The 27,918-nt window shown below is 49.4% G+C and overlaps 3 protein-coding genes across 22 annotated transcripts in view; 2 read left to right on the top strand and 1 right to left on the bottom strand.

Moving 5' to 3' along the window:
- Window positions 1-6,149, bottom strand: part of WDR93 (WD repeat domain 93) — a 51,885-nt gene extending 45,736 nt beyond the window's left edge. For all 16 annotated transcript variants that reach the window (XR_011497189.1, XR_011497205.1, XR_011497188.1 and 13 more), the window contains exon 1: window positions 6,011-6,149. The gene's annotated coding sequence lies outside the window, so the exon portion shown is untranslated. The remainder of the gene's footprint in view (window positions 1-6,010) is intronic.
- On the top strand, window positions 6,052-12,743 carry PEX11A (peroxisomal biogenesis factor 11 alpha). 4 transcript variants are annotated; one of them, XM_014842568.3, is made up of 4 exons: window positions 6,071-6,233; window positions 8,382-8,497; window positions 10,722-10,861; window positions 10,985-12,743. In XM_014842568.3, exons 1-4 carry the CDS (start codon window positions 6,178-6,180, stop codon window positions 11,291-11,293), a joined length of 621 nt encoding a protein of 206 aa, XP_014698054.1. In that variant the 5' UTR covers window positions 6,071-6,177; the 3' UTR covers window positions 11,294-12,743. The 4 variants fall into 4 exon arrangements, with proteins under 4 accessions (XP_014698053.1, XP_014698054.1, XP_014698055.1 ...); XM_014842567.3 differs by having other exon boundaries at window positions 6,052-6,233; window positions 10,722-12,743; XM_070495285.1 differs by lacking the exon at window positions 8,382-8,497 and having other exon boundaries at window positions 6,112-6,233.
- A 2,053-nt stretch (window positions 12,744-14,796) lies between these two features.
- Window positions 14,797-26,883, top strand: PLIN1 (perilipin 1). Of its 2 annotated transcripts, none has more exons than XM_044761442.2 (9): window positions 14,797-14,926; window positions 15,593-15,651; window positions 18,213-18,417; window positions 20,117-20,199; window positions 21,181-21,445; window positions 21,749-21,921; window positions 23,433-23,624; window positions 24,049-24,294; window positions 25,295-26,883. In XM_044761442.2, exons 2-9 carry the CDS (start codon window positions 15,607-15,609, stop codon window positions 25,652-25,654), a joined length of 1,569 nt encoding a protein of 522 aa, XP_044617377.2. In that variant the 5' UTR covers window positions 14,797-14,926; window positions 15,593-15,606; the 3' UTR covers window positions 25,655-26,883. The 2 variants fall into 2 exon arrangements, with proteins under 2 accessions (XP_044617377.2, XP_070351404.1); XM_070495303.1 differs by lacking the exon at window positions 14,797-14,926 and adding an exon at window positions 14,977-14,995.
- The last annotated feature ends 1,035 nt before the right edge of the window (window positions 26,884-27,918 follow it).

Genomic DNA, 27,918 nt, shown 5'->3' on the forward strand with positions numbered 1-27,918 from the left:
GCAAGACGACAGCAGAGCAACAGCTTCAAGGTATGGAAAGAAACAACAATCAAGAACTCTATACCCAGAAAAAATATCTTTCAATAAATGAAGGCAAAATACAAAACAAAAACTAATACAAAAACAAAGAATTCATCAGCAGCAGACCAGGATTACAAGAAATAATGTTAAAGAAAGACCTTCAGGCAGAAGAAAAATGGTATCAGAGAGAAATATGAATCTACACAAAGGAATGAAAAGCACTAGATGATAGCTATGTAGGTAAATATAAAAGGCTTTCTCTTATTATTTACATCTCTTTGAAAGATATTTAAAATGTTTAAGCAAAAATAATAATAATGTAGTGGGGGGGTTAATAGCATATGTAGAAGAGAGATATATGACCATAACAGCACAAACAGCATAAAGGCTAGGAGGCGAGAAACAGAAGGAAACTAACATCACTTGAAGGTAGACTGATAAGTTAAACATGCATACTTATACACCCTAAAGCAGCTGCAAAAGCAATAAAACTGGGAGTTATAGCTAATAAGCCAACAAAGGAGATAAAATGGAATCATCAAAATACCCAATTAAAAAGAGAAGAAAAAGAGCAAAAAACTGATGAGACAAACAAAACATACTGCAAAACCTAACCATATCAATAATCATATCAAATGTAGTCTAAACACTCCAATCAAAAAGCAGAAATTGTCAGATTAGATAAAAGAGAAGGACAATATATGCTGCCTACAAAAAATCCACTTTAAATACAAAGACACAGTTAAAAGAATAGAAATAGATTTACCATGCTAACACTAATTAAAAGGAAGCTGGAGTGGCGATATTAATATCAGATGAAGCATATTTCAGATCAAAGAATATTACTTGGGATAAAGAGCTTTGTTTCATAATAATAAGCAGGTCAATTCATCAGGAAGACATAAGAGTCCTAAATATCTATGAACCTAATAACAGAGCTTCAAAATATATGAGGCAAAAGTGAGAGAATTTCTATGAGGAATGGATAAATCCACAATTATAGTCACATATTTCAATACCCTCTCTCAATAGTTTATAGAATATATAGACAGAAAGATCAGCAAGGATACAGAAAACTTGAACACCATTAACTAATTTGATCTGATTGACAGTCACAGAACATTCTACCCAACAACAGCAGGAGACAAATTCTTTAAGTACACATAAAACACCTATCAAGACAAACCATATTCTGGGCTACATAAACCAAATCTTAATAAATTTAAAAGTACTCAAGTCATACAAAGTATGTTCTCTGACCACACAGAATTATTTTAGAAATCAATAACAGAAAGATATTTAGAAATATACAAAAACCTCAAAACATTAGGAAAATAACATTTCTTAATAAATTATGGATCACTACTACAAACCTATTAGAATGGCTAAAATAAAAAAAAATATACTGAAAATAGGAAGGACTGTAACCGAAGGTTCGGGCCCTGAACCCAATGCCAATCCAAATAACAAGGACAGAGCCTTGAGTGGAAAGGAAAGGCTTTACGGTCTTTGCCAGGCAGAAGGAGTGAAGCAAGGGCTAGTGCCTCAACAACTGCTAGCTCCCCATTAAGAAAGGGGTAGGGATTTTTATTTAGGGTTTGGGATAGGGGAGGGGGCTGTGGCCTTCTTGGTCAGTGTTTTCCCATCAGCCTGCGTTTGGGACTGCTTCCAAAGGCGGGGAGACAAAGGATTCCACAGATGGACGTCCTTGGCTGTTTATCTCCATGGTGGATGGTAGACTCCAGGAAGCTTCGGTTGCTTGATATTCTCTGGACATTAGTTTCTCTGTAAAAGAACTTCGAGTTCCCATGATTAGCCACAACTTTCGTGGGAGCCCAGCTTGAGGCCATCTGGGCTTTAACAATTTGTAACGTCTATTTGGTTGTAAAGCTCAGGCAATCAGAAGTTAAAGGTTAAACACATACTTACACATGAGTGTAACTAAAGAAGCAGGAAACTAGGAACATGTACTTTCAGTTTTTAACCCCATATATGCTGGGTTCATCATAGGGGAACGGATATCAGGGCCGGTATTAAGAGCCAGTAACAGCACTGGTGAGCATGCAGAGCAACTGGACTCTCATGCATTGCTGTTGGGAATGCAAAACGATAGCACCCTCTGCAAAAGGATTTGGTAGTGTTTTATGAATTTAAACAGACACTTACCATATGACCCAGCCATACCACGCCTGAGTGTCTACTCTAGAAGTATGAAAACTTATGTTCACACAAAAGCCTGCACACAAGTGTGTACAGCAGCCCTGTTAATAATTGGCAAAAATTGGAAACAATCTAAATGTCCTTCACCAGGTGAATGGATAAACCAACTGTGGTATAGCCATATAAAGGAATACTACTCAGTCATTAAAAAGGAAAAAACTACTGATACATACAAAAACATGGATGAATCTCAAAGGCATTATGCTGAGTGGAAGAAACCAGTCTTAAAATTTATGTGCAGTATGATTCCCTTTATATGGCATTCTTGAAAATACAAAACAAGTAATGGGAAACAGATCAGCAGTTGCCAGGAGTTATAGGCGGGGGGGGGGGGGGTGTTATTTAAAAGGGTAGCATCAGGGAGTTTTTTGGGGTGATAGACCTGTTTTATCCAGATTGGAAAGGAAGATGTAAAGCTGTCCTTATTCCCAGATAACATCATATTTATATAGGAAACCTGATGGAGTCCACAAAAACATCTACTAGAACCTATAAATGAGGTTAGCAAGATTGCACGATACAAGTTCAATATACAAAAACCTATTATTTCTATATACTGGCAACAAACAACCAAAAATTGAAATTAAAAAATACTATTCAAAACAGTCTCAATAATACGAAATTCTTAGGGATAAATCTGACAAAAGATGTACACAAGTGAAAGCTGTAAAATATTGCTGAGAGAAATAAAAGACCTAAATAAATGGACAGAAATACCTTATTCATAGGACAGACGACTCAATTTTGTTAAGACGTCAATTCTCCCCAAATTGCTTTATAAAGTGAACACAATCCCGGTGACAATCCCACCTGGCATTTTTTAGGTTTTAGAAACTAAGAAGCTGATTTTACACTTCCTATGGAAATGCAAAGTACTTAGAATAGCCAAAATAACTTAGAAAAAGGAGGACAGAATTAGGAGACTTATGCCACCTATTTCAAGACTTATTATGAAGCCATAGTAATCAAGACAGTGTGGTATTAGCCATAGTAATCAAGACAGTGTGGTATTGGCGTCAAAATCGATAAAGAGATCAATGAAACCAAAGAGGGAGTACAGAATTAGACCCATACATATATAGACAGATTATTTTTGACAAAGGTGCAAAGATAATTCAGTGGAAAAAGCATAGGCCTTTCAATAAATAATGCTGCATCAATTAGATATCCATATGGAAAAAAATGAACTCTGACACATACCTTGCATCATATACAAAAATTAACTCAAAGTATATCATAAACCTCAACATAAAATTTAAAACCACAAAACTTCTAGAAGAAAACCTAGGAGAAAACCTTCACAATCTTTCGTTAGACAAAGACTTCCCAGATATGACATTAAAGTAGAATCTACAAAAGAATAAGTGGATAATTTAAACCTTTCAAAAACAAACTTAGGTGCTTCAGAAGACACTGTTAAGAGAATAAAAGGTAGTCCACAAACTGGGAGAAAATATTTGCAGGTCATATATATGATAAAGTGCTCGTGTCCAGAATATTTCAAAAACTCTTAAAACTCAGTAATAAGAGAAGAAACGACCCAATTTTTTAAAACGGGCAAAAGGTTTGCACAGACACTTAACCAAAGAAGATATACAGATGGCAAATGGGCACATGAAAAGACGTTCGACGTCCTTATTAAAATCACAGTGAGACACCACTACACGTATTAGAATGCCTAATGTTGAGGAGATAGACCCTGCCAAGCGTTTTCGGGAATGTGGGGAAACTGGAACTCTTCCAGCCACTTTGGGAAAGTGAAACAGTACAATCGGTTTGGAAGACAGTTTGACAGTTTCTTAAAAAGTTAAACATACACCAACCACAATAACCAGTCCTTCTACAGCTAGCGGTGATGGAAGGGAACAGAAAACATATGTCCATACATAAACCGGGACATGAACATTCATTACAGCTTTATTTGTTAGGAGTTACAAACTCGAACAACCCAAATGTTTATCAATAGGTGAACAGATAAACTCCCACACATTCACATCTCATATTCAGTGGGAATACAAACTAGTACAGTGACTTTGGAAAACAATTTGGCTGTCTCTCACAAAGTTGAACATACACCTAACACATGATTCAGCCATCCTGTTCTTACATACTTACACAAGAAAAATTAAGACTTACGCTTCATATGAAAATCATGAACTATGGTACATCCATACAATGGAATACTACTCAGCAATAAAAAATTACAAACTACTGATATACACAACATGGATGAAACTCAAACGCATTATGCTTAGTGAAAGATATCAGATAGAAAAAACTACATGCTATATTTGATTCAATTTATATGATCTTGTGGAAAAGGCAGAATTATAGGTATAGAAAACAGACTATATAAATCCATATTTAGAAGCACCCTGTGCTCATCTCTATCATCTAACACATCATTGTGTTGTACTTTTCTATTTACTTGTGTCCCTCATTAGTCTATTACCCTAGGCCTAGAGCTTAGCACAGTGGCCAGCACTTGAGAAATTCTCATTGCTTGCAGTATTGCCCTGACCTGGGACGTGAACTTAGAAAACACTTCTGGATGGCTTCCAGGCACTTCTCTCTGCAAAAGATGACTGATTCGTGAGGTCAAGAGGATATACCCACCCGAAGCCTAGATACCACTTTCTGGAGTCTAGACCATGTTCAGGGTTCCTATAGACCTGGAATTTACTGCCCAAATGATGTCAGGATCTGCATGAATCTCCTTCTCAGCTTTCTCCTGAGGGCAGACCAGCTGCTAAGGTGTGCACCCCTAGACCTGAAAGGTGGCCAAGGCATGGCTGTTTGCAGGAGTACGGGCAAAACTTGGGTGCGTCTCGAAGTATCCACACATTGTAAGCAGGGCCCCTCTCAGTGATATAGCTGGGAGCCAAAGATGGGAAGAGAGTGGGTGGGAAAGGACTGGGGACCAGCTCTCCCCACAGTACCACATTCCAGCTGTTTTCCCAGGGATTCCAAGAAGCTCAAGAATTCTGAATGTGAAGCTGGACTTCTAGATCATTATGACTGTATATTTCACAAGGTAGGAGAACAGAACATATTTTACTTAACAATTTGTTACCTTGATTTAAAACTTCCAAATATTTAAACCTATGATATGTGGGTCTCTATTTGTACTCTTACCCCAGGCCTGCAAATGTTAGGGGCAGGCCTCACGAGGGGAATAAAGATTACAAAAATAGATGACCTTACTTTGTGATTATAGGGGCACATTTTATAAAATTACTGCTACGGAATGGGTGGGGCCCCATGTCTTCAAGTCCCACACAAGGACTTCAGTGGTGCAGTTTCACCGTCATCTACTTTTGCCCCCACGTTGTTCACGATAACCCTTTCAGGATTTCCTCAAGTATCAATCTTCTTTCAGTACTCAATAATCCTAACAGAAATTTTCCTCACTTTACCCGGCTCTCAAGCTAGAAACACACTCCACAAATCGGTTTCTCTCTGCTCTAACCATTTCATTCCGCAGACCTGGAGCTGGTGCTGCTCGAGGGAAACAGAGGCACAGAGCTGGGAAATGATTAGGCTCTGCCGTCCCCAAGCAAAAGCTCAGGGGAATCGCCATTCGGGGATGCACCTGGGAAGCTGGGCACCGGGATCTGCGGGGAGGGGAGGCGCGGGACGCCCCGGAATGCCTGAGGCTGGGGAGATGGACCCCCTCAGAGCCCCGTCTAGGACACCCCAGACGTGGAGGGGGGCCCCGGACACGTGGGGAGCCGCTGCACCCGAGGGCGGAAGCCGAGGTTTCGCTCACCTGGGCCAGCAGCTTGGCGTCGCCTTAGTAACCACCACTTCCGGTCCAGACCGGAAGCCCTGGAGGCGGCTCTCAGGAAGTGCGCCCGCCCCCGCGGGCGGGGACCGGCGGCGCGCGGAAGCACTGGGCCCCGAGCCCCGGGCCCGCGGGCCTTTGGGCTGGGCGCTATGGACGCTTTCACACGCTTCACCAACCAGGCCCAGGGCCGGGACCGACTCTTCAGGTGAGTCCGCGCCGGCGGCCGCCGCCCCTCGTCGGCAGCCCGGGCCCGCGGCAGGCGGGGGCTCCGCTCAGGTCCTCCCAGGAGGTTCCTGTAAGAGACACAGGCTTGGGTTTGGCGTTTGTGTCTGGGGAAAGCCGAGCGCTGGGTTGTGGCTTCCAGTACCCCGTGAAACGCTCGTGGAGAGTCGGGAATCTCATTTATCTTCCTTATCTTCCCGGGCGGCCGCGTCCCCCTCGATGAGACGCGGCACGGAGCACAGTATGTAAACTGGGAGCGAGATCCATTGCGGAGAGCTCGAGAGGCGCTGACTGCACCGCCTGGTAACCGGCTATGGTGGCTTTCATGACAATTAATTCATGATGTTTCTTTTAGAAATTTGGTTGATGCTTGCTCAAGAATGAGAAAGGATGGTGCAGTTTGGTTTAACAGCCTTTCCTCCTCTTCTGGCTGTGCAGGCGCTAATGCAAACAGACCAGTAAGAATAGCTGCGATAATGATACTTTTGGAAGCTGACTTCATGCCAGATACTGTTCTCAGTGTCTTACAACGTTAATTCGCTTAACCCGCTTCACAACCCTGTGAGGGCAATGCTTAAATCATCCCCATTTCCCAGATGGGAAACTAAAGCAAAAGATTTGTAGGTACTAAGTGGCAGAGCTGAGAGATTTAAATCCACACGGTTGACTTCAGGGCGTACCTCTTTAACTACCCAGACAAACTACCTTTCTAATTAATTTGGTAGATTTTAAAAATGGTTGCATTATATACAGCTTCATTAAAATAGAAGCCTACAATCCCAGTGTACACAGAATGTACCCTGCTAGGTTTATCAACAAGATTGGTTAGTAAAATAATTGTTTAGGATATCCTTATTCAGCAAGATCTGAGATCTCTGGTATTCATTTCCCAATCCCCTTGGTGATCTATTGCTTATGTGAACAAACTGGCACTCATAAATAATGCCTTGTTTTTAGACGCATTCCTATTATGAGACCAAATCTGAGAAAGGGGGATTCATTGAAGTGACCAGCTTGAGCCCCCTCACCAGGAAGCATACTTTGAAAGAGAGAGAGAGAAAGAGAGAGATTTTTTTTTCTTTTTACTTCATCCCCGATAACAGGTTCACCATTTTGGAAAGTGTGCCACATTTTTATTGAGAATAATATTTATAGCAGAAATATTAACTGCATTCAAATGCGGTTACAGGACGTAAGAAGCAGGCACCTGCTTTGCTGAATAGACCGCCAAATGAATTTAGCTGTGTGATTATGGGATATAAAATTTCTCACTTGTATTTCTGTTTGTAAGGCATTATTATTTGTAGTCACGATAATAATCACTTTATTGAATATTTAGTACAGTCATGCGTTGCTTAACAATGGGGATATGTTCTCAGAAAATCGTGTTAGGCAATTGCATCGTATGATGCAAACATCATAGCGTGTGCTTACACGAACCTAGATGGTGTAGCCTACTACACACCTAGGCTATATGGTAGTAATCTTATGGGACCATCATCGTATACGTGGTCCATTGTTGGCCAAAATGTCAGTATGGGGCCCATGACTATATTATTAAACAGGAGTCTGTATTTTATATAAAATGCTAATTGGTTTTGAAAGACACATAAAAACATATCTATACTTATTTATGTGTTGGTGTGTATTTGGTCCTTTTATAAAATGTTAAGCAATTTTCAAACTGTGGATTTTTCATTTGGTTCTGGTTTGAGTGTGTGTCCTGTCACATGAGAAGTTGATTAACTACATGATAAAAATAAATCTGAAAAATCATTCTACACTGGAGAAAATAAAGGTTATGAAACTCTGCAGACTTAACACGAGGTAGATTCGTGTGCAGTTTACCGCTTTGACTATATCCATTTCTCTGTGCCAGCAGAAGGCCTTTTGAAGGCTCCTCACTGTATTGTTGTCGTTCTCTTCGTTACCTTTGTGTTGCATTTCCGTCACATGTCCTACCCTTTGGCCCTGTGGATGACTATTGCAGAACTTTGCTCTCGTAAGAGCTTACATGAGAAATAGTGTCGGTAACTTTAGCTTTAGCAAAACATGTCTCTCCTTCCCTTACTTCATGAATCAAGTTTTGTTTGGTTTGTAAATCATTCTCCTCATTTTTTTTCCATTTCAGAGCTACTCAGTACACATGCATGTTGCTTAGATATTTGTTAGAGCCTAAAGCTGGCAAAGAGAAGGTGGTAATGAAGCTCAAGAAACTGGAGTCCAGTGTGAGCACTGGCCGTAAATGTAAGTACCCTGTCTCTTGAGGGACAGTGGCTCCTGGCGTAGAATCCTCAGACACTGTAATTCACAAGATACTTTCTAGATTGTTAATTTCTAGTCAGCCAGATTTATTGATGAAGTCGACTGGTAAGACTGCCGTCATGGAACCGTAGGCCGGAAAGGTTGAATGTTTTGCTTCAGACTATTCACACACACACTCCTGTGTTCACATTTGTTGCTACACTGTATCTTTCTGATTAATCATAACCCCTGGGATGTACAGTGTGTCAGTTCTTTAGTTCTTTTTCTTTTCTTTCTTTTTTTTTTTTGAGGAAGATTAGCCCTGAGCTAACATCTGCTGCCAATCCTCCTCTTTTTGCTGAGGAAAACTGGCCCTGAGCTAACATCTGTGCCCATCTTCCTCTACTTTATACATGGGATGCCTGCCATAGCATGGCTTGCCAAGTGGTGCCATGTCTGCACCTGGGATCCTAATAGGCAAACCCTGGGCCGCCAAAGTAGAACATGTACACTTAACCACTGAGCCACTGGGCTGGCCCCTCTTCTTTAGTTCTTACAATCACAAAATGTTTTGGCAATCCCTGACATGAGCTTCTGGCTTCTGGGAGCGCTTTGTATTCCCTAGAAGAACAGAATAGCTTTATCTCGGACCTCTTGTCTTTCCCTCTTCCTCTCTTGAGGGATTGCTAGAGGAAATGGATGGATACATTTTAATAGACCATTTCTGGGGTGGTTTCATGTTAAAGGCAAAAAGTGAAGTCAGTGTTCTGCACTCATTTCGTTCACTTTAATAATAAAGCATACTGGAAAATCCCATACTTATAAGAACAGTTGCATGCCTGACTCCTAGCTGTTTGATGAGAACAATATGTTGCTACAGTAGGTAAGTAGAGGTGTTAGAATGGAACGTAGAAATCAGATGTTGATCAATTATTTTTGAGCACCTACTTCATATAGGTATAGTCCTGAGCTTTCTGGGAGAACTCAGTTCACATGGACAAATAAGATGGTAAGATTTAGTACCAGATATGTTGGCTGGGGTAGAGGAAAAGAAAGGTGTTTTGGAAGAGGTGGAACTTGAGGTGTGGCTAGAGAGAGAAGGAAGGAGAGCATTCTTGAAGGGCGGTGTCCTCTGGTGAAGTTTCAGAACTGTTATGAGCAAACCATTGCATTGAAGGATCAATGAGGAAATTAGTTTGACGGAGAGAAGACTTAGGCTGTCAGGCTGCAGGATGGGAAGGTTGGGTAAGTGTTTCTGGATGGCTTCAAAGACCAGGATTAGTTGTTCTCAGATTCTTAATGTTGGAGCGCAAAGGTCCTTTAGAGGTCACTAGTCTCTGAAGTCCAGAAAGGACTTAACCCAAGGTCACTCAGCCAGTTAGTGCAAGAGCCAGACCTAGAACCAGGCATTATTCGTTACATATTCTGTTTTGTGTTATTTTTGACAAAATAATATCAAACATTCTTCTGAGATTGTAGGTTTCCTGAGATAGCTAATTTTGAGCATTTGCTGAGTCTTAAGACATAGTCCTTTAAGGAAAGTACTTATTTTTTGTCCTCCGTAGTGTTTAGTACTATGACTCACTCTGAGTTGATTGATGCCTCCCTGAGTAATTGAATTACCTGCTTAGATAAGGACCTGCCCTGCAATGATTGATTCAATCAACCAGGAGTCACAGATGACAATATTAATTGTCATATCCACTAAATCCTACCATCTCTACTTGGTCTTCTTGACAGTAGGGAGCCAAAAGGGATTTGGACCAGAAAATGGCAAAATGATAATAGTGTTTTTTTAAAAAGTGATCTTTTGTCTGGAAAGTAAATAAAATGTAAAGCCTCAGACACTCCACAAGCATGTTGCGTCTGGAGGTCATGTTATCATAGTACCTTCCTTCTAAAGAAGCGTGGGTGGTAACATTGAATGATTGAATGTAACAATTCACACTCATGATCTATCTTGCCTGAAGTGTGTTGTAAGTCAACGTTAAGGCATTCACTGGAATGGAGGTGATAAATTTAAAGAGTCACTGTCTTTTTTGCCTTCCAGATCATTTTAGGTGTCCTTAACACACTGTAACGTCCTTCTCCTTTCCTGAGCAAAGACTGAGCCTCAGCGACAGCCAGCTGTTAAACCAGCACTGGCTTCTCACCCTCATACAGGGATTCTGCCTTCCTGTTACATACTTATGAAGTAATTAGTAACTGTCGCGGGTTCTTCTTGCAGGGTTCAGACTGGGCAACGTGGTACACGCTGTGCAGGCAACTCAGCAGAGCATTCACGCCGCTGACCTGGTGCCCCGTTTTTGCCTAACGCTAGCCAACCTGAACCGTGTGATTTATTTCATCTGTGACACCGTCCTCTGGGTGAGGAGCGTGGGGCTCGCCTCTGGCGTTAACAAAGAGAAATGGCAAATGTGGGCTGCCCGCCATTACTGCTGTTCTGTCCTGCTGAGCCTGCTCAGGGACCTGTATGAAATCTCCCTGCAGATGGAACAGGTTGCACACGACAGGGCAAAGAGGGAGGAATCATCATCCCAGGTTCCTCTGGGGTACAGCGTGGCTGATGAGGAAACAGAGTGGCTGCAGTCCTTTCTCCTTCTCCTGTTCCGGTCTCTGAAGAAGCATCCTCCCTTGCTCCTGGACACGGTGAAGAACGTCTGTGACGTCCTGAACCCTCTGGACCAGCTGGGGATCTATAAGTCTAATCCTGGCCTCATTGGCCTTGGAGGTCTCGTGTCCTCTATAGCAGGCATCATCACGGTGGCATATCCGCAGATGAAGCTGAAGACCCACTGAGGTGGTTTCAGGCTGACGACTGGGACCTGCTTTAACCGGTGACCTCTTAGCGGAATGGACGTTTGCATTAGGCACAGGCCGTGTCGCACTGTGCTTAACGACTTGTTCACGTGAGCATTTAGTGACCTGCGAAGTGAGCAGAGGTGGGGCCAAGAATGGAGAAGGGGAGAGCATGAAGATTTATGTATGTTATTTCAAGGGCTGGAGTGTCTTCTGAATTTCTGAGTATTTTCCCTTCATGTAACATCTATTGATCATCTCTTATGCACTTAGTGTTTGCTGAATGAATAAAAGTTGAAAGAAAAAAATTGAAAAAGGCCCAGACTAACAAGTGAGCACTAATGTGCAGTGACTTTTGGGCTGTGTGCCTCACTGCTTTTGCACGAATCCAGTAGGTCTGATGCACAGCCGTCTCTCAGATCCGGTCGAGGCCCCTTATTCCTCTGATCAGTTACCTGCCTTCCTCCGTAGATGCCAGTGCCGGGCTGGAGGGGAGCTGGGCTTGTAGCCTCTGAAATTGCTGGCCCTTCCATCACTGCACTCCTGTCCTTCTGTCCAGAAGTAGAATCAGAAGCAGATAGAAAGGACTTGTGGTAAAAATAAAGTGGAAGGTCACAACAGGTGCCTCTGGTTAGCCTGTGACAGATGAGGAAGCTAACATTAAAAAAACAGGCCAGAACCTCATTCCTCTAACTCCCAACCCAGTGGTCTCTGCATGGTATTTCCTGCTCGCGTGGCATTGTGAGACTCCCCAGAATCCTGTGCGAAAAGCCTTTTTTAGAACCTTTGTCAGTCAGTGGTTTGTATTCTGTTCTACAAAAGTTAAGACTATACCTAGACGTATCAGCTAGATTGTTTTATTTAAAGCCATATAACAGTTTGGGCATTTCTACATTAAGTTTCATAAAAATTTATGCAGTTAAAAAATTTGATGGGCACTCTCAATGTAGGAGGGTCAGAATTTTCTATGATAAATCAAACTTCCTGTGCGTGGATGGGTTGGGGGGGTGGACAGGGGCAGTAAGGGGCCAGTGAAGAGGACAGTCACTCACTGTGCTCCTCCTTCCCGTCTTGGGTGTTGGGTTCTTATTTGTGATTACAGATCCTCTAATTTGAGGGAAGTCAAGCAGAGAAATTGGATACCATCGGGTCGGAGGCATACGTCAGCCCTCCCGGTAAAGCCATCTCATTTGTCTGAGTGGAAATGAGAAAAGAAACGTGCACTAAATAAATTTCCCGTAAATGTCATTGAGACTCAGGTCCTTGGCTCTCTATTTTTAAAGTGATCCATCAAGACACGGTTTTTGAGAAAGAACATCTTGAGGATTTTAAGAGAAATGAAAGCTGCTAGATCAGGGTAAATAGAAAGTTTTAATAACTATTTTTACTTTGTCCAGATCCTGTACTGTAGTAGATTAATTATGTCTAATAAATTTCTAGACAAAATTGACTCGTGTGTCTGTGAATGTGTTCTGGGAATGGAGAAGAGTTAAAGGTGAGGTGATCCAGAGAGAGTCTTAATCAGAGTCTACCCAGTTGGTAGGGTGAGCTCTGGGAAAATGAGTTCTCGCCGGGAAGATCCAGTGTGAGGAGGAGGATGAAGAAAGATTTAGACGTAGAACATCTGGGTTGAAGGAGACCTCTAAGACAACACATCCAGGCTGCTGCCCCAGAGAGGGCCCTCTCAGTCAGCCCTGTGGGTGGGGCGTTGCCTTCTGCCTGGAGAAGTCGGCCTTGAATCCGCGGTGGCACCTTACGGTGGTGTCCATCTTGGTACTTCTGTTTTCTGCAAGTTGGGGTGGGTGGTGGGGAGTCTGGGAAATGCCACCTCTTCTAGTTCGTGAAAACCTTAGTGGTGCCCTGGTAGCTCCCTCCCTGTGCATCTTTCTCCTTTTTAACTATCTATCCCCACTTCCAAGCCACCACAGTCATGAGGGATTCTAGAAACCAAAGACGTCCCTAACAGAGTACAGGCCAGCACGTTTGCCACTGAGCATTGTTGCCTGAGAATTTATTTATTCAACAACGAATGTTTGAGTGCCATGCTTAGTTTTGGGATCCACTTGTGCCCAAGATGACTGAGGGCCCTGTGCTCATGCAGTGGTGGCGGGGGAGGCAGGTAGGGATGGGGAAGAAAGAAGATAATTCTGTGTCCTTCAAGCTGCTGGGAAACGGACTGCCGCCGAGGGACTCTCCTGGGCCCTTTCACCGCTTTTCACCTCTCACCCACATTCTGGACTCCCAGCTGAAGCGGCCAAAGGACCAGCTTTGTCAGCAGAGCTTTCAGGCAGAGAGCCCTGTGCTCCCTCTGGCCCAAAGCCCTTCCTCCAGTTGCTTAAACTGCCCTCTGGCCCAGGTTGCGTTCCACACACAGCTGCATGGATAATTTGTCCTCTGAGGGCAGAGGCCACTTCTTTGTATACTTCCCTTCCTCTCCATTACTGTCTTATATTTTAAAAGTCTAGGTTGGGTTAATATTAAATGCATCGCATTTTATATTACTCCTTTTGGGGGCTCCCTGCTTGCCTCCCCTCCCTTTCCTGACTCCTCACTGCCTGGTTTATTATATCACAGAAACAGAATTGACTCCCAAGGATCTGCCATAAAGCTCCATTTCTCCCCACCCCTCGCCTCTTCCTCCCATTGCCCACAGCGTACAACTCAGTAGAGAGGTAACAATAGATAGAGTTCTCCCAACAAGGAAAATAGGTTGTGTCTTCCTATTACCCATTTTAATTAAAAGGCCCTCCTTAGACAGCCAGAAACCATGGCTTACACCACAGTCCATCATCTTTGAAGCCGCCGATTAGAATTTGGGCTCCTGCCCGACTTGTTGCTAAGGAAGGGTTGGGAGGTGACGGTCCTGGGTTGTCTGGATGCTGTCGATGTAACAAAATCTTGGTCGACACTGTCCCTTTTCCAGACCAGACAAAAGCTGGTTGGCTTTCTTGCTGCATGTTCTGGTGGCATCTTAGACCAGGTAGAGGTCCGTAAACTTTCTTGAGATCTAGGAATTTACAGAGGTTGAAATTCCTCCCCCAGAGGCAAGATTGTTAAGGAGTCAACCCCCAGCTCCGCTTCTCTTTGTCACTGAGAGCAATTTATCTTCATAATCAAAGGGTAGTACGTTTAGGTGAACTCTGTTCAGGTTTAAATCTTACTGTTCAAGATTCCCTCTTGACAGTAGATAATAAGTGATGAGGGAAATAGGGTGAAAATGGTCCCACAGGACCTTCTGTGGAAAAGGAGCCAAAGATTATAGAACTTTGGAGCTTATGAGTTTAGTGACAAATATCCCAACACCTTCTTTCTGGAAAACAGATTTTTTGAGAAATATGTTACAGAACTGATACTTCATGGCTCCGGAATAGCAACTCCGAGCCTGGGCCTCCAGCTCTGCGATCCACCGCCTAGTTGGCTAAATCTCCTTACAGAAGTTAGCATATGCCCAGGGGACCCTGGGTCAAGTAACCATGGCAACCAGCTGAGCAGCTCTCTCTTCCTCTCTGCCCTCCTCTCGCTGGGAGGTGTCAGTAGTGTTGTCCAAGGCTCCCTAGAGCTCCTGGGATCGCTTCTGCCAGAGGACACGCTCTGCGGCCTGGGCTCAGAGGGACGGAGGCAGCATCCACCGGAGTGAGTGTGAGGGTCCTGGGACGTCTGCCTTCCCTGGCTTGTTTCTGAGTTAAAGGGAAGAAGTTGAGGGTGAGGGTCTCCTGGGAATTTTACTGAGGATGAAGAGGGCTACAGGGAGACCGCTGAGGAGAGGTTACTCAAGGTGAACGACCAAGAGCGCAGAGCAGGTGCTCTGGGGCCACCACCTTTGCCAGAACGCAGCTGAAATAGCTGGTTTTAAGAGTGACTGTTTCTCACCTGGTTGAGCCAGAGGGAAGGACTGGTGGATATGCTTCCTTAAAAAGAGGAATTAACGCAGAACTTTTTCATTAAAAAAAAGACTAAATCTGAAACTTAGTCTTTTAGTCTCTTTTGGACTCTCATCTAAAAGCCCCTCGACTTCATCTAAAACCTCATATCTCTCAAAGCTACCTTCATTTTTCATTTCTTACCCTGAACCCTTGTAAGAAACATCAGTCTTGACAAGTAGGCTGTGGGGCAACTCATTCCTGGGGGACTCGAAGGAGTGGCCACTTGTCCAAGATATTTACCCTCCAACCTAATGCCTTCTGTTCAGGAATCTTGAGCTCCCGGGCAGCCTGGGCCCAGTTGGTGGCCATGAGAGGTAGGGGACTGACCCTGTGGGTCTCAGGCTGAGGGCTTTCTGACGGGCCCTCTGCTTTGCAGCTTCAAGAGCTACAATGGCAGTCAACAAGGACCTGGCCTTGCTGGAGGGAGACCTTCCTGTGAGTAATGTGGGCTGATAGGGGACGGGGTGGACAACCGAGGATGTCGGGGGTACAGGGAGGGCAGGGTCAGGGGAGGCAGAACAAGATACATCTAGATTAAAGTCGTAGATCATTGACCATCGTGTCCTAGTTATTGTTGCCCTCACTTCCTTTTGCAGGGGGCTGTTAGAGGATCTGGGAGGGAGGATGCCTATTAAAAACTAAGCACCTTGGAGAAAAAGGACAGAAATACTGGCTGGGAGGGAAAGGACAGGAAGGGGCCTACTGTACTCTAAGCCCTGATGCGGAAGCCACGCTCTGTGTACCCAGGCAGAGAGTGCCCAGTCCTGATCCACGGCACTCTGTAAGTCCAGGGCCATCGTTCATGTCGTAGTCCATGTAAATGGCACCTCTTGGAGTTACAGAGTGCACAGCCCCTGCAGCTGTACGTGGGGAGGGGTTGGAGGGCAGTGTGTCCAGTGGTGTGGGTCTGGCCTGGTTTTCACTGTGACTTGGAGTGGTTTGACACTCTTAGGTGTATCTGATGCCTCCTGGCGAGGCCTCTCTGATTTAGGCACAGTTCAAACAGTGAAACTTAAAAATTGTGAACCCGTACAATACCCACCTTGTCCTGTTAGGCTTTAACTAACTTTTGCACTAGGAATCGCCATGGCAAGTTCTGTATCGAATCATAGAACACGGAGAAGCATAAAATGGTCAAGTGCACAGTTAAGCCATCCTGACGGATGGTGGCTTATTCCCTCCTGGGACCTCCCTCCCTGTTTGGCTTTGCCTGAAACAACTCTGAAGTCTCTGTCCAAAATGTTCAAGAAGAGGTTTTCTTGTTTACGGTCATAATCTTTTTTCAGTTCAAATTTCAAACTCACCTGCAAGACAAAAAGCTAGACTATTGCAGCCTGCTGTCCAGCGAGTCTTCTGACTCAGCCTCCTACGAATGGAAGAGGCTGGGTCTTCGCCTCCAGGGCAGAACCTGCGAGAGCGGCATATTCAAAGCTACAGAGAGAGCTCAAGCGGGAGTCAGACCGGGGGAGTTTTCTCCTTTTACTTTTTATGTGGAGAATTCTTAACATTTGTAAGAGTAGACGGAAGACTATGATACCCTTCACTGGCCCCAACAACCACGAATCCACGGCCGATCCCGCCTCATCCTCACCCCCATCCATTCCCCCCCTTTGTGGTATTTTGGAGCAAATCCCAGATGTGCCATTTCAGGCCTGAGTTGGATCCTGGCTCTGCCACTTACTAGCTGTGTGATCTTGGCTAAGTCACTTCATGTCTCTGAGTCTTTGCCTCATCCTCGGCTAAGTGGTGGTGATAATGCTGACCTCAGAGGGTTGCCGTTAGAATTAAATGGGGTCATGTGCACCAAAGCACCCCATCAGAGCTGGAGCATGGTGGCACTGAGTAAATGTTTCCCTCTGTGTCGCTAGAGTCCATGTTCTTTTACTCAAAGACTAGTGTTTCTTCACTAAGATTCCTACGTGACCTGAAGTTTCGTTATTATTAAGAAAGGCAACACCAAAGTGTAGCGTGCCCAGAGGAGGGGATCACAGACGAGCGTGCTGAGCTGTTTGTAGGCTGAGTGAGGAACTGGAGCTATTTAGCAAGGAGAAGGGACCACTAAAGGGAGACACATTTGCCTTCAAATATGCGAAGGGCCAGCCCACAAATGATGAAATAGATTTGCTCAGTGTTGTTCCAGAGGGCAGAGGATCGAGCAGAGGGTGGAGGCAGATTTCAGCTCAGCAGTGCTGTCCAATGAGGGGCACAGGTCACTCTGTGAGGGGTGAGCTGCATCCATGGAGACGTCTGAATACAGGCCGACCAGAGACGCTCTGGGAAGCAGCCTTGTTGCAGAGGCCCCTGGAGAACTAAGATTCTGTGGTTCTGAACTTACGCCTTCTGCTAGGTGCAGCCCTGACAGTGCTGCATTTATTCAACTGACCTTACTCTGCAGGCTCTAGGCGAGGCCCTGGAAACACCAAGATGACAGTCTCCCGGGCGAGAGACAAGTACGCACATGATCGCAGCACCATGTGACGAAGCTGGAGACAGCCCAGGGAAGGAAGTGGTGGCTTCTGATGTGAGGGAGGAGAGTCAGGAAGCTTTGCAGAAGAAGTGATGGCATCTCACCAGACAGAAGGCCATGGGAGGGGAGGGGAGCATTCTGGGCAGTGGGACAGCATGCACAGGCGGGGAGGCAGTGTCCCAGAAAGACCACAGAAACGTTTAGATGAAGCCACCAATCCAAGGTGGACGAAAACTCTAGACAGATATGCTGACATGCTTGCTCTCTACCAGGGGTGGGCTGGAAGGCCCCTGGAGGATGGAGATGGCCTCAGCAGCTCTGCAAAGCCTGGACTGTGACCAGGAGAGCATGGAAGGCTGGCTCTTGTTTTTCCTGTGGGCATCCAGAGACCTCGCTGGCCTGGGTCCCTCCTAGGTCACTTGGACCCTGGCTAGCCCCACCAGTGGGCTCTGTGACCCTCAGCCCACTCTCCTGGGAGGTGGGAAAGAAAGGGCGGACAAGCTGAATGCCTTTCCTCCTTCCACGCCAGGAGCAGGAGAACGTGCTGCAGCGGGTCCTGCAGCTCCCGGTGGTGAGCGGCACCTGCGCGTGCTTCCAGAAAACCTACACCAGCACCAAGGAAGCCCACCCCCTGGTGGCCTCTGTGTGCAATGCCTACGAGAAGGGCGTGCAGGGCGCCGGCAGCCTGGCGGCCTGGAGCATGGAGCCAGTGGTGCGCAGGCTGTCCACCCAGTGTAAGTCCTCGTGGCGCTCGGAGGCTGCCTGCCCTTTCACCAATGCTCACTGCCTGCCTGCCAGTCTGTCTGTCCACCCGTCAGTCTATCTGGTCATCTGATAGCTTGCTTGTCTGTCTGCCTTTTTACCTGTCTGCCTGACTGCCTACATCTCATGACTTGGTCTTCTCATTACAGATATGGATGGATGTAGATGTAGATATAGATAGAGATCTCATCTATAGATGCCTCCTCTAGAGCCCAGCTGACATTTTCCTAGGATAGCAATGATGGGCCAAAGAATTGGCAAGGGGAAGGGATGGGCAGAGCTATGTGGGCGGTGGTGGGAATGGGGCCCGTGGCAGACCAGACACCCACTTTAGCTCCAAATCCAGCATCAGCATCCGCAGGAACTAGCAGAGTCTGGCACAGAGGCAGGGGCAGTGGGCACGAGTGTGGGCCTCGCAGGGCTGGAGAGAGGGTGAGGGTGAGGGGAATCCCTCTGGGCCCAGCAGCTGGTGGTACCAGCTCTTGACAGGCAGGGGCAACAGAGAGCTACCAGCCAGATCCCTGGAGGTGGAGGACAAGGGTCCATGAGGACCTCACTAGACCTGCCCTGTTCAAAGTGTTCTGCCCATTTGAAAATATGCCTCCAAGGCACAGCTCTTAACAGGCCTGCGGGAAATTCCAGCAGCACTAAGAAGTCTAGGACCTCCCACCATCTCATTAGAGATCTCATTAGAGAAATAGGCATATCTGAGGATTCTGCACAGCAGACAGGAGAGGACAGATGCAAAGAAGACCCAGGCCCTGAGCCAGCCCTCCTGCCTGCAAGCTCCTTAAATAATTTCCCTGGTTCTCATTTTGCCCAATCAGAAGATGGCCAAGTCGTCTGGGCTTTCTGCTACTTGAGAATTTTGTAAAGAAAAATAGGATCTCTGGAGAAAGAATATATGGAGGAGTATATGCAAATATCCTTGCAAACTGCTCTCCGTGGTTGCAAATGCAGAGCGCACATCCCCAGCAGCCCCTGGGCAGTGTCTTCTGGAAGCACTCACATCTTCTGGCGCTGGCCCTGCTCTCTGGGGGCAGCTCCTTTCTCCTCCCTGTGACCCTCTGCCCACTGTTGACGCTCTCACTCCTAGAGGGTAAAAGGGAGGGCCATGGACAGTCTGGGACCTGGACCGCTGTGGCTGGGGGCTGGTCACCTCCAGAACTAAGTGCACCAGGCCTGGTCCCACCGAGGCCCGCCCTAGGGCCCTGCCGCCCCTCCCCTCACACCTCTGCTGTCCTTTCTCATGCTCCTCCAGAGAGCCCGGGAGGGAGAGACCAGTATTTGTTGGTGATTCACATGGTTTCCGTCACTTTCTCCTCGCAACAACCCTGCAAGTTGGGCCCCATTAGTCCACATTTTACAAAAGAGGAACCCGAGCGTCAGGCAGGTTGTGACTTGCCTGAGCCACACGCTGCAGGTGCAGGCGCTGGGCTCTGAGTGCAGTCGGCCGGCCTCCAGAGTTCCTGCACCCAGAAAGCCACCAGCCTGGTCTCAAGGAGTCGCAGCAGACGGGGCTAAAGGCGCAGAGGGCCTCAGGTCCCGAGCTGCTCTGGAGGCAGCAGGGCTGGGGGTCTGAGGGCTCCCGGGCACCTTCCTTGGCACAGAGGGCACTGCTAGTTCTCACGGTGGAGGCAGGGCTCACCCCCCATGGCCCTTCTCTTCCAGTCACAGCTGCCAACGAGCTGGCCTGCCGAGGCCTGGACCACCTGGAGGAGAAGATCCCAGCCCTCCAGTACCCTCCTGAAAAGGTGAGCCCCTCCCTCTCCTCCACCATGCCCCACACTCTGTCGTCACTGCCTCTGGAGGAAGGAGAGGGCGTGAGCTGACGATGCCATAACTGTGCGTCTTCCATTTCTGCGGGGAGGGCTGCCCCTAAGGCCAGGCAACGTGCCCCTTCCTCCTCCTGGGGGCCACACGGAGGCAGGCTTTTGGGGACCAGCAGCACAAGCCCAGAGGCAAACTCGAACAGGAGCTTGGGGTGGGTCCCACTGCTCCTGATACCCCATCCACCAGGACCCCCCAGGGGGCTGCACAGGACCACCTGACAACTACAGCCACCTGAGAGATGGGTCACACTCCTCAGACCGCAGGACTACAGGCCCATGTCCTTAAGAGCCAGCCCTTCACGGGCCATAAGCCTGGAAAAAGCACTTCACTTGGCTGTACATTCACTGGGTATCTGCGTTGGAAAGGGCCGTGTCAGGTGCTTCTGGGGAATAAGCCTCCATCTCCTACTTATCCATCCCACTGAGCCCTGCCCCACGCAGCTCGTGATTTAGGGAGCCCTCTCACTTCATCCTCTGGGACCAGGTGCTTATCCTCATTTTACAACTGAGCAAACTAGTGATTTTCCCCCGGGCAGAACTTGTAGGAAGATCACCCACGTCTATAAAGCAATATAAACGCAGATGGGTGTGTGCACGGTGTTCTGAGGGAAGGATGGAGGACACAGCAGAGGGATGTAGAAGAGGAGATGCCTCCTCTGCAGGAGGGTATCAGGATAGGCGTCATCAAGGAGATGGCCTTTGGGGCATCCTCACAGGATGGTTAGGATCTCGACAGGCAGAAACGGGGTGAAGAGGCCAGTGTCTGGGTGGTCAGCACAGGGCGGGTCAGAGCCTTTCCCTTTAAAGCTCAGCTTAATCCAGGCGCCCAAATATTGCCTTCCTGGAAGCTGGGCTCAGGGCCCACCAGACCCACGTGCCTGACCCTCCTTCCCGCTCCCCCAGATCGCCTCTGAGCTGAAGGACACCATCTCCACCCGCCTTCGCAGCGCCAGGAACAGCATCAGCGTCCCCATTGCCAGCACCTCAGACAAGGTCCTGGAGGCCGCTCTGGCCGGCTGTGAGCTCGCTTGGGGGGTGGCCAAAGACACTGCCGAATATGCCGCCAACACCCGAGTGGGCCGGCTGGCCTCTGGAGGGGCCGACTTGGCCTTGGGCGGCATTGAGAAGGTTGCTGAGTTCCTCCTCCCGCCAGCGGAGAAAGAGTCAGGTATCTGCCACTAGGGGGCTGGCAGACCCGCCCTGGGGAGCGAGTTGGCCTCCTCTGTTGCATGGGAATTAGCAAAATCGGCAAGTGCTCATCCCACAGGGGAGGCCCCGTGGGTGGGTTTTTCAGATGGATCTCACCTCATTTAGCCCCCTCCACATTTGTAAGTGGTGAAGCCAGTTGCTCAAGTCACCAGCAAGCTTGTGGTGGAGCCAGGACAACCCTTTCCCAACCCTAGACACCCCCGGCTTGCCCCAGCCCCTCTCTGACCTGTCCTCCCTTCTTTTGTCCCAAACTCCTACCCAGCCGCTGCCCCAGGACACCAGCAGGCCCAGGAGCCTCCCAAGGCCAAGGCCAGCCTGGTGAGCAGGGTTGGGGCCCTGGCCAACACCCTCTCTCGGCACGCCTTCCAGACCACAGCCCAGGCGCTGAGGCAGGGCCACGCCCTGGCCATGTGGATCCCTGGTGTGGCGCCCCTGGTGAGTGTCTGCCCTGCACGTGGACTGACCCCAGGCCTGGGAGCCAGGCGGGCCTCCTGGTCCCTCCCATCTCCCGCCTCTGTCCCGGGAACATCTCTTCCAGCCTGGGCTGGGACGTTAGGTCTAGGAACAGGGCACAAAACCCTTTCTGGTGGGAAGAGCCCCAGCTGGGCCACATCCCTAATGGCCCCCATGTTTCTGATCTCCCTTCTAGAGGCTTCTAATTTGCATCCCACTGCACCCGAGGTAGGGCTGCCTCTTCTAGGCCCAGGTGGGGCTACCTCCCCCGCGCACCGCCCCCATCTCTCTGTGTATTTTAGCAGAGATAGCCCGGATCTTTTCATAAGAAACTAAGGCCAAGAAAAGAAATAAAAACAACATCAAAAGATAAAGCCCAGCAAACAAGATAACCACTCTCAGCCGTCATTTGGGTGAGACTTTTCAAAGTGTCGTCAGGCCTGGCGCGTCCATTCCAGCAAGTGTTTGCTGAGAAGCTGCTGTGCGGGTTCTGTGGTTCCCATGGGCACACAGGAGTAGTAGTTCCCTCTGTCACCTGCACTGGGGGTCACTCACCAATGGGGCTGAATGAGACTGACTCCCCGGCCTGGCCTGGCCCGTGGGGAAGAGGGCCCACAGGCCACACAACCTCAGGGGCGCCACCCTTCACATGGAATATAACAGGGTCCCCTGACATTGTATAATAGGGCGGCCTTCTTTGTGGGGCTCCCTGGGGGCTTGGGATGAGCCGGGCTGTGCCTCAGGGGATGCCAGCCCCCTGCCCAGGTGGGTCTCCTCCCACGGGACACCCTGGCCCACCTGGTGTTCTCACTCTCTAAAGATCTGCAAGGAGCATTTTCTAAAGCTACACCTACGTATCCCCCATGACCTAGCAACCCCACCCAACAGAATTGAGAGCTTATGTCCCCCAAAATACACGTCAACAATGTTCCATCAGCTTTATCCTTAGCCAAGAACTGGAAACAACACAGATGCCCATCAACAGTAGAATGGGTAAATTGCAGTATATTTATGCAATGGAATATTACACAGAAATGAAAAAGAAGGAACCACTCCAATGTGTAATAACATGGATGAATCTCACAACCTAATGTTGAAGGAAAGAACCTCTTCATGGACGACATGCATTGTATGAGTCCGTGTGTACAGAGTTCAAACATGGGTAAAACCAATGCATGTGGTCACCCCTGGAGGGTACTGACCGGGTCAGGGGCCCAGGGAGGCTGCTAGGGTGTTGAAAATGGTCTCTATCTCGAGCTGTGGCGGGTGCATAGGTGTGGACCTGTAAAAACCCACAGAGCTGTTCCCTAAAGATGTGTGCACTTTAGTGTACGTAAGTTATCACTCAGTGAAAAGTTTCAAGAACAGTCTGCGGGGGCCAGGCCCTGCTCACCTCCCCACCCTGACCCGGGGGGTGAGGGACTCTGGCTGCTGGTCCCGCCGGCCTCTGGCAGGGGCGTGAAGCCAGACACCTGCCCGCTTCGCTCCCGCAGAGCAGTCTGGCGCAGTGGGGCGCGTCCGCGGCCATGCAGGTGGTGTCCCGGCGGCAGAGCGGGGTGCGGGTGTCCCGGCGGCACAGCCTCATGGGCTCCCAGGAGGAGGACCACGAGGACCAGGCAGACACAGCGGGGGAAGAGACGGAGGAGGAGGAGGAATCAGAGGCCGAGGAGAACAAGCTTGGCGAGGTGAGGGAGAGAGCGGGGCCTACCTGGGGATGCAGGACCCTCAAGGTCCCACAGCCCAGAGGGGGCGAGAAGCAGAGGCCCAGGGTGAAAGGGGACAGGGACCTGGTCCATGGATGCAGCACTCTTCACTTCGCCCCCAAACGCCCAGCTAACAAAGCCCTTCCCTGCTGTTCTCTCAGCTGAGCCTCACACCAACCCCATAAGATAAGCAGGGTAGAGATGGTCGTCCCCATTTTGCAGATGAAGAAACAGGTTCAGAGAGGGCAAAGGACCTGCCCAAGGCCACACAGCTAACGGCAGAGCCAAGGCTACAGTTTTTTCTTTTTGGTGTCCACGTTCTTTCCCCTCTAGCTCTGGGGATGGTGGGGAGGGGAAGGGTCAGGGCAGTCCCTGCAGGAGGCACTGACCTTGCTCTGGTCCCCAGGGAGCAGCCCAGCCCAGTCCGCAAGGCCTCCTGGGCAGTGTGGCACATGGCCTGCAGAAGGCCCTCCAGGGCACCATCTCGGCCGTGACCTGGGCCCCTGCAGCCGTGCTGGGCACCGCAGGGAGGGTGCTGCACCTCGTACCAGCCCGCCCTGCCTCCTCCACCAAGGGGAGGGCCATGTCGCTGTCCGACGCCCTGAAGGGTGTTACTGACAACGTGGTGGACACGGTGGTGCACTACGTGCCGGTGAGTCCCCCCTCCCGCCGTCACCCTCCCTCCCCCTCAGGGCCTGGACAGGACAGAACGCAGATGTGACTGATGGGCCACAGGTGCCCTCCTTTCCCCCACCTCCTTGGTGGCCCTCCTCTGATCCTCGTGACCCAGAAACATTTTGACACACCATGGCCTTGACTGGGCCTTTCCCAGGCCCAAGAGGAAAGAGCCCCGTGGCCCTGGCCTGAGACCTTTCCCCACATCCCTCCTTCCCACCTGCTGGTGGAGAGGTCTCCCACTGTCAGTCTGGGGTCCCCAATAGCCCTCCCCTCTTGGCTCACACCTGAAGGACCTGGAGGGTCTGCATGCTGCTCCCTGGAAAGGGGGTGGAGGGAGGGTTCCGGGGCATCCCTAGGAGGGAAGCTATGTTCCAGGGGACAGCAGTGGCCCCCATCCCAATTCTGTCACCTAGCACCAACAGGAAAAACCCAAGGGATGCCAATACTGTCCCTTTGGGAGTCCCTGGGTCCCTTCCCAGAGCAAGTTACAGGTTGTGCAGGTTCTGGGAGGGCTGGGCAGGGCAGGAGGCCCCCTCAGAGCTGGCAAGGGGGATGGGTTCCTCAGTCACTCACTCCCACCAAGAGGCATGCCTGTTCACCCTGGCCCCAAACACGACCAGGCATAGCACGCTCACGCTGGCTGGGGCATGTGTGGGCCGTGCGTAGTCCACAACTCAGGCCCAAGAAGGGTCAGGAAAGCCACTGGCCTCCCACTGAGGGACCCCTGAGGGAGGCCCGAGGGGTCTAGAAACTTTGGGAGAGGGGCTGCCTGCCTTGCCTTGGGGTCTGGAACTTGGAGACCATCAGAGAGGGCAGAACCTCAGCGGTCTCCCTTGCACATCCCATCCCGCTGCACCGGAGGCCCCTGTCCTACGACCCAGCCGCGCCCGGACGGCCGCCCAGGGGAGGCGGCGGGTGGGAGGCGCAGGACCGAGGGCCGAGCCGGGCCCCTAACGCGGCTGTCGGGCCCTCAGCTCCCCAGGCTGTCGCTGATGGAGCCCGAGAGCGAATTCCGGGACATCGACAACCCGCCGGCCGAGGCCGAGCGCCGGGAGGCGGAGCGCAGGGCCTCAGGGGCGCCGCCCGCCGGCCCGGAGCCCGCGCCGCGCCCCGCGCAGCCCCGCGGCAGCCTGCGCCCCTCGCGGCGCCCGAGCGCGCCCCCCGGCCCGGGGCCCGAGGACAGGGCCGACCCGCCCGCCGCGCCGCGCCCGCCCTTCCCGGCGGCGCCCCGCGAGAAGCCCACGCGCAGGGTCAGCGACAGCTTCTTCCGGCCCAGCGTCATGGAGCCCATCCTGGGCCCCGCGCAGTACAGCCAGCTGCGCAAGAAGAGCTGAGCCCGCCGCGCCCGTCCCGCCAGCCCGGCCCCGGGGACCACGGCCCCCGCCCCAGCAAATCGACGGAACCCACACTTCCGAGCCAGCGCCGACTTCTTCAAAGTAGTCCCCTCGGGACAAGAGCCTCCTTCCAACCAGGCTGCCAAGGCGCGCATCATCTTTTCAGCATCCTTTTTGGGCTTAGGTGTCAGAGCCGGCCCGTGTTTAAGAAGCATCAGAGAGCCTGCTTTGATCCTAGGCCTTGTTTTTTTTTTTTTTTACCGAAAGACAATTGCCTAACTTGATCTCTCACTTCGCTAACCAAGTTGTGGCCAAATGACGTTTGTTTCCAAAATTGAGACCCATCCTCTGTAGATAAATATTTGCCACCCATGAGGAACGTGTCACTACTCTGAGGGTCCAAGCAGGAGTTCCTGACACATTTTTAAGCCCTGAGCTCAGAGATTCCTGAGTGTCCAGGCTCTCCGCGGACTACTTTGAAGGGGACAACAATCAGGTACAAAAGCTCTTGCGTGTTTATATAAGATATTAGCATCGCTTTCTGGGGACCCCATACTCTCCGCAAGGGCTGAGGCCCCACCTGTGCTCGGGAGCACCTGCCACCTTCTTGCTCACAGCCGCATTTCCACGTGCGTCCTTACTGCCTTCCACCTGCACATTCACCCTCCCATCGCCTGTTGAATGCTGGCCCCCCGGTGTGGGGCACCACAAAGGTGGCGGTCCACCTTATAAAGTCTATCCTGTATAGACCACACATGTGGACTCTGTAGCTGTAGTTCATTCCAAGCCCTGTTTTTGAAAATGTTAGTATTTGGTAAATCTAGGAAATGCATACACATAATTTAAAAATCGAACATTGCAAAAGGGGATGTGTCTTCCTCCTTGAGTTCCCTGGCTCTCCTTCATAAAGACACCCGTGGTGCCAGCCTCTTGTGCATCCTTCCTGTTATAGGCTATGTGTGTGCAAACACACGTTGTGTGTGCCCCCCTTTGTTCACAGCTGTGGCATGTTATACTCGTACTGCTTTTTTCATTTAACAATATATCTTAGAGATCTTTTTGTATCAGTATTATAAATCCTCCTCGCTCTTTTTAATGGCCACATAGCAAGTCTTCATAAGATAGATGTCCTATATCTGATCTCACTAGTTCCCTAATGATGAACTTGTAGGTTGTTTCCAAATTTTTGCTTCTGCAAAAAGTGCTACAATAAATGTCCTTATACAGAATGTCTCGTGTAGACGTGTGGATATATCTATAGGATGAATTTATAACTAGGAACCGTGACATGCTGGGTAAAAGAGTATGTGTATTTTAAATATTGGTAGATAATGCAAGTCGTCTTCCCAACCACACTTGGGTTTTCTCGTTATCTTCATCTGCAGCTGCCCAGCTAGTTACACCCCTGTCAGTCCCTTCAGACATCCATAGATACACACACATCCCCCACAGGCCCCCCTCAGCCCCGGGAGCACGCTCTTGGCCCCCGCTCTGTTGCATACTTGAGAGGCCAGCTCCCTGGAACTGACTCTGGGCCCTGACGGATCTTTGGTGTAATGAGTTGGTGGCCTTGATCCAGGGTTTTGGAAGCTGAGGATGCCCAGAATGGGGAGAAGGGAGTGCTGGTGGACGTACACATGTGGACATGGCCAGGACCCTCAGCTAGCTGTGGGCCCCCCACCACACCTCCTCAATCCATGCCACACCCAGCACTTCCCCAGGAGAGGCTGTGGATGTGGCAAGAGGGGCCCTTAGCAGCTGATGTGACAGGGCTAAGAAGACAGAGCCCAGCCCAGCCCTGGCAGGCTCCCGCACGCAGCTGCTGGAGGAGTGACTTCAGGCTTGGGTGTGCAGAGAGAAACGCCCAGCCGTCCCAGGCCTCGGCTGCCCAGGCTGCTTTCTCCCTGGAGCTCTGGAAACCACACTCCTGTCCACTCCTCCTTAGTCCTGTGGCTCCTCCTGCGAGGCCAAACCCCAGGAGGCAGAAAAGCTGCTCTCTCAGCAACCCAGGAGAGGGAGAGCTGGGGCCTCGACAGGGCTGGAGCAGTCAGCATGCCCGCTGGCCAGGCCCAGACACCTCACCCTGCCCCGGACCTCAGCCAGGGCTCAGGGAGCCAGTATATGGAATAGGACAGCCCAGGAAACAAACCGTGTGAGTCAGAAAGTCTCTTTTTATCATTAAAAACCTCTTGATTAAGTGGCAAAGTACTCTGAGCCTGTCCCTCGGTATTTCTGAACACATTTTGGTGAGAAAAGTGAGCAAA

This window comes from Equus asinus, chromosome 2 (assembly GCF_041296235.1).
Source record: "Equus asinus isolate D_3611 breed Donkey chromosome 2, EquAss-T2T_v2, whole genome shotgun sequence".
In the NCBI taxonomy this organism is placed as follows: domain Eukaryota; kingdom Metazoa; phylum Chordata; class Mammalia; order Perissodactyla; family Equidae; genus Equus; species Equus asinus.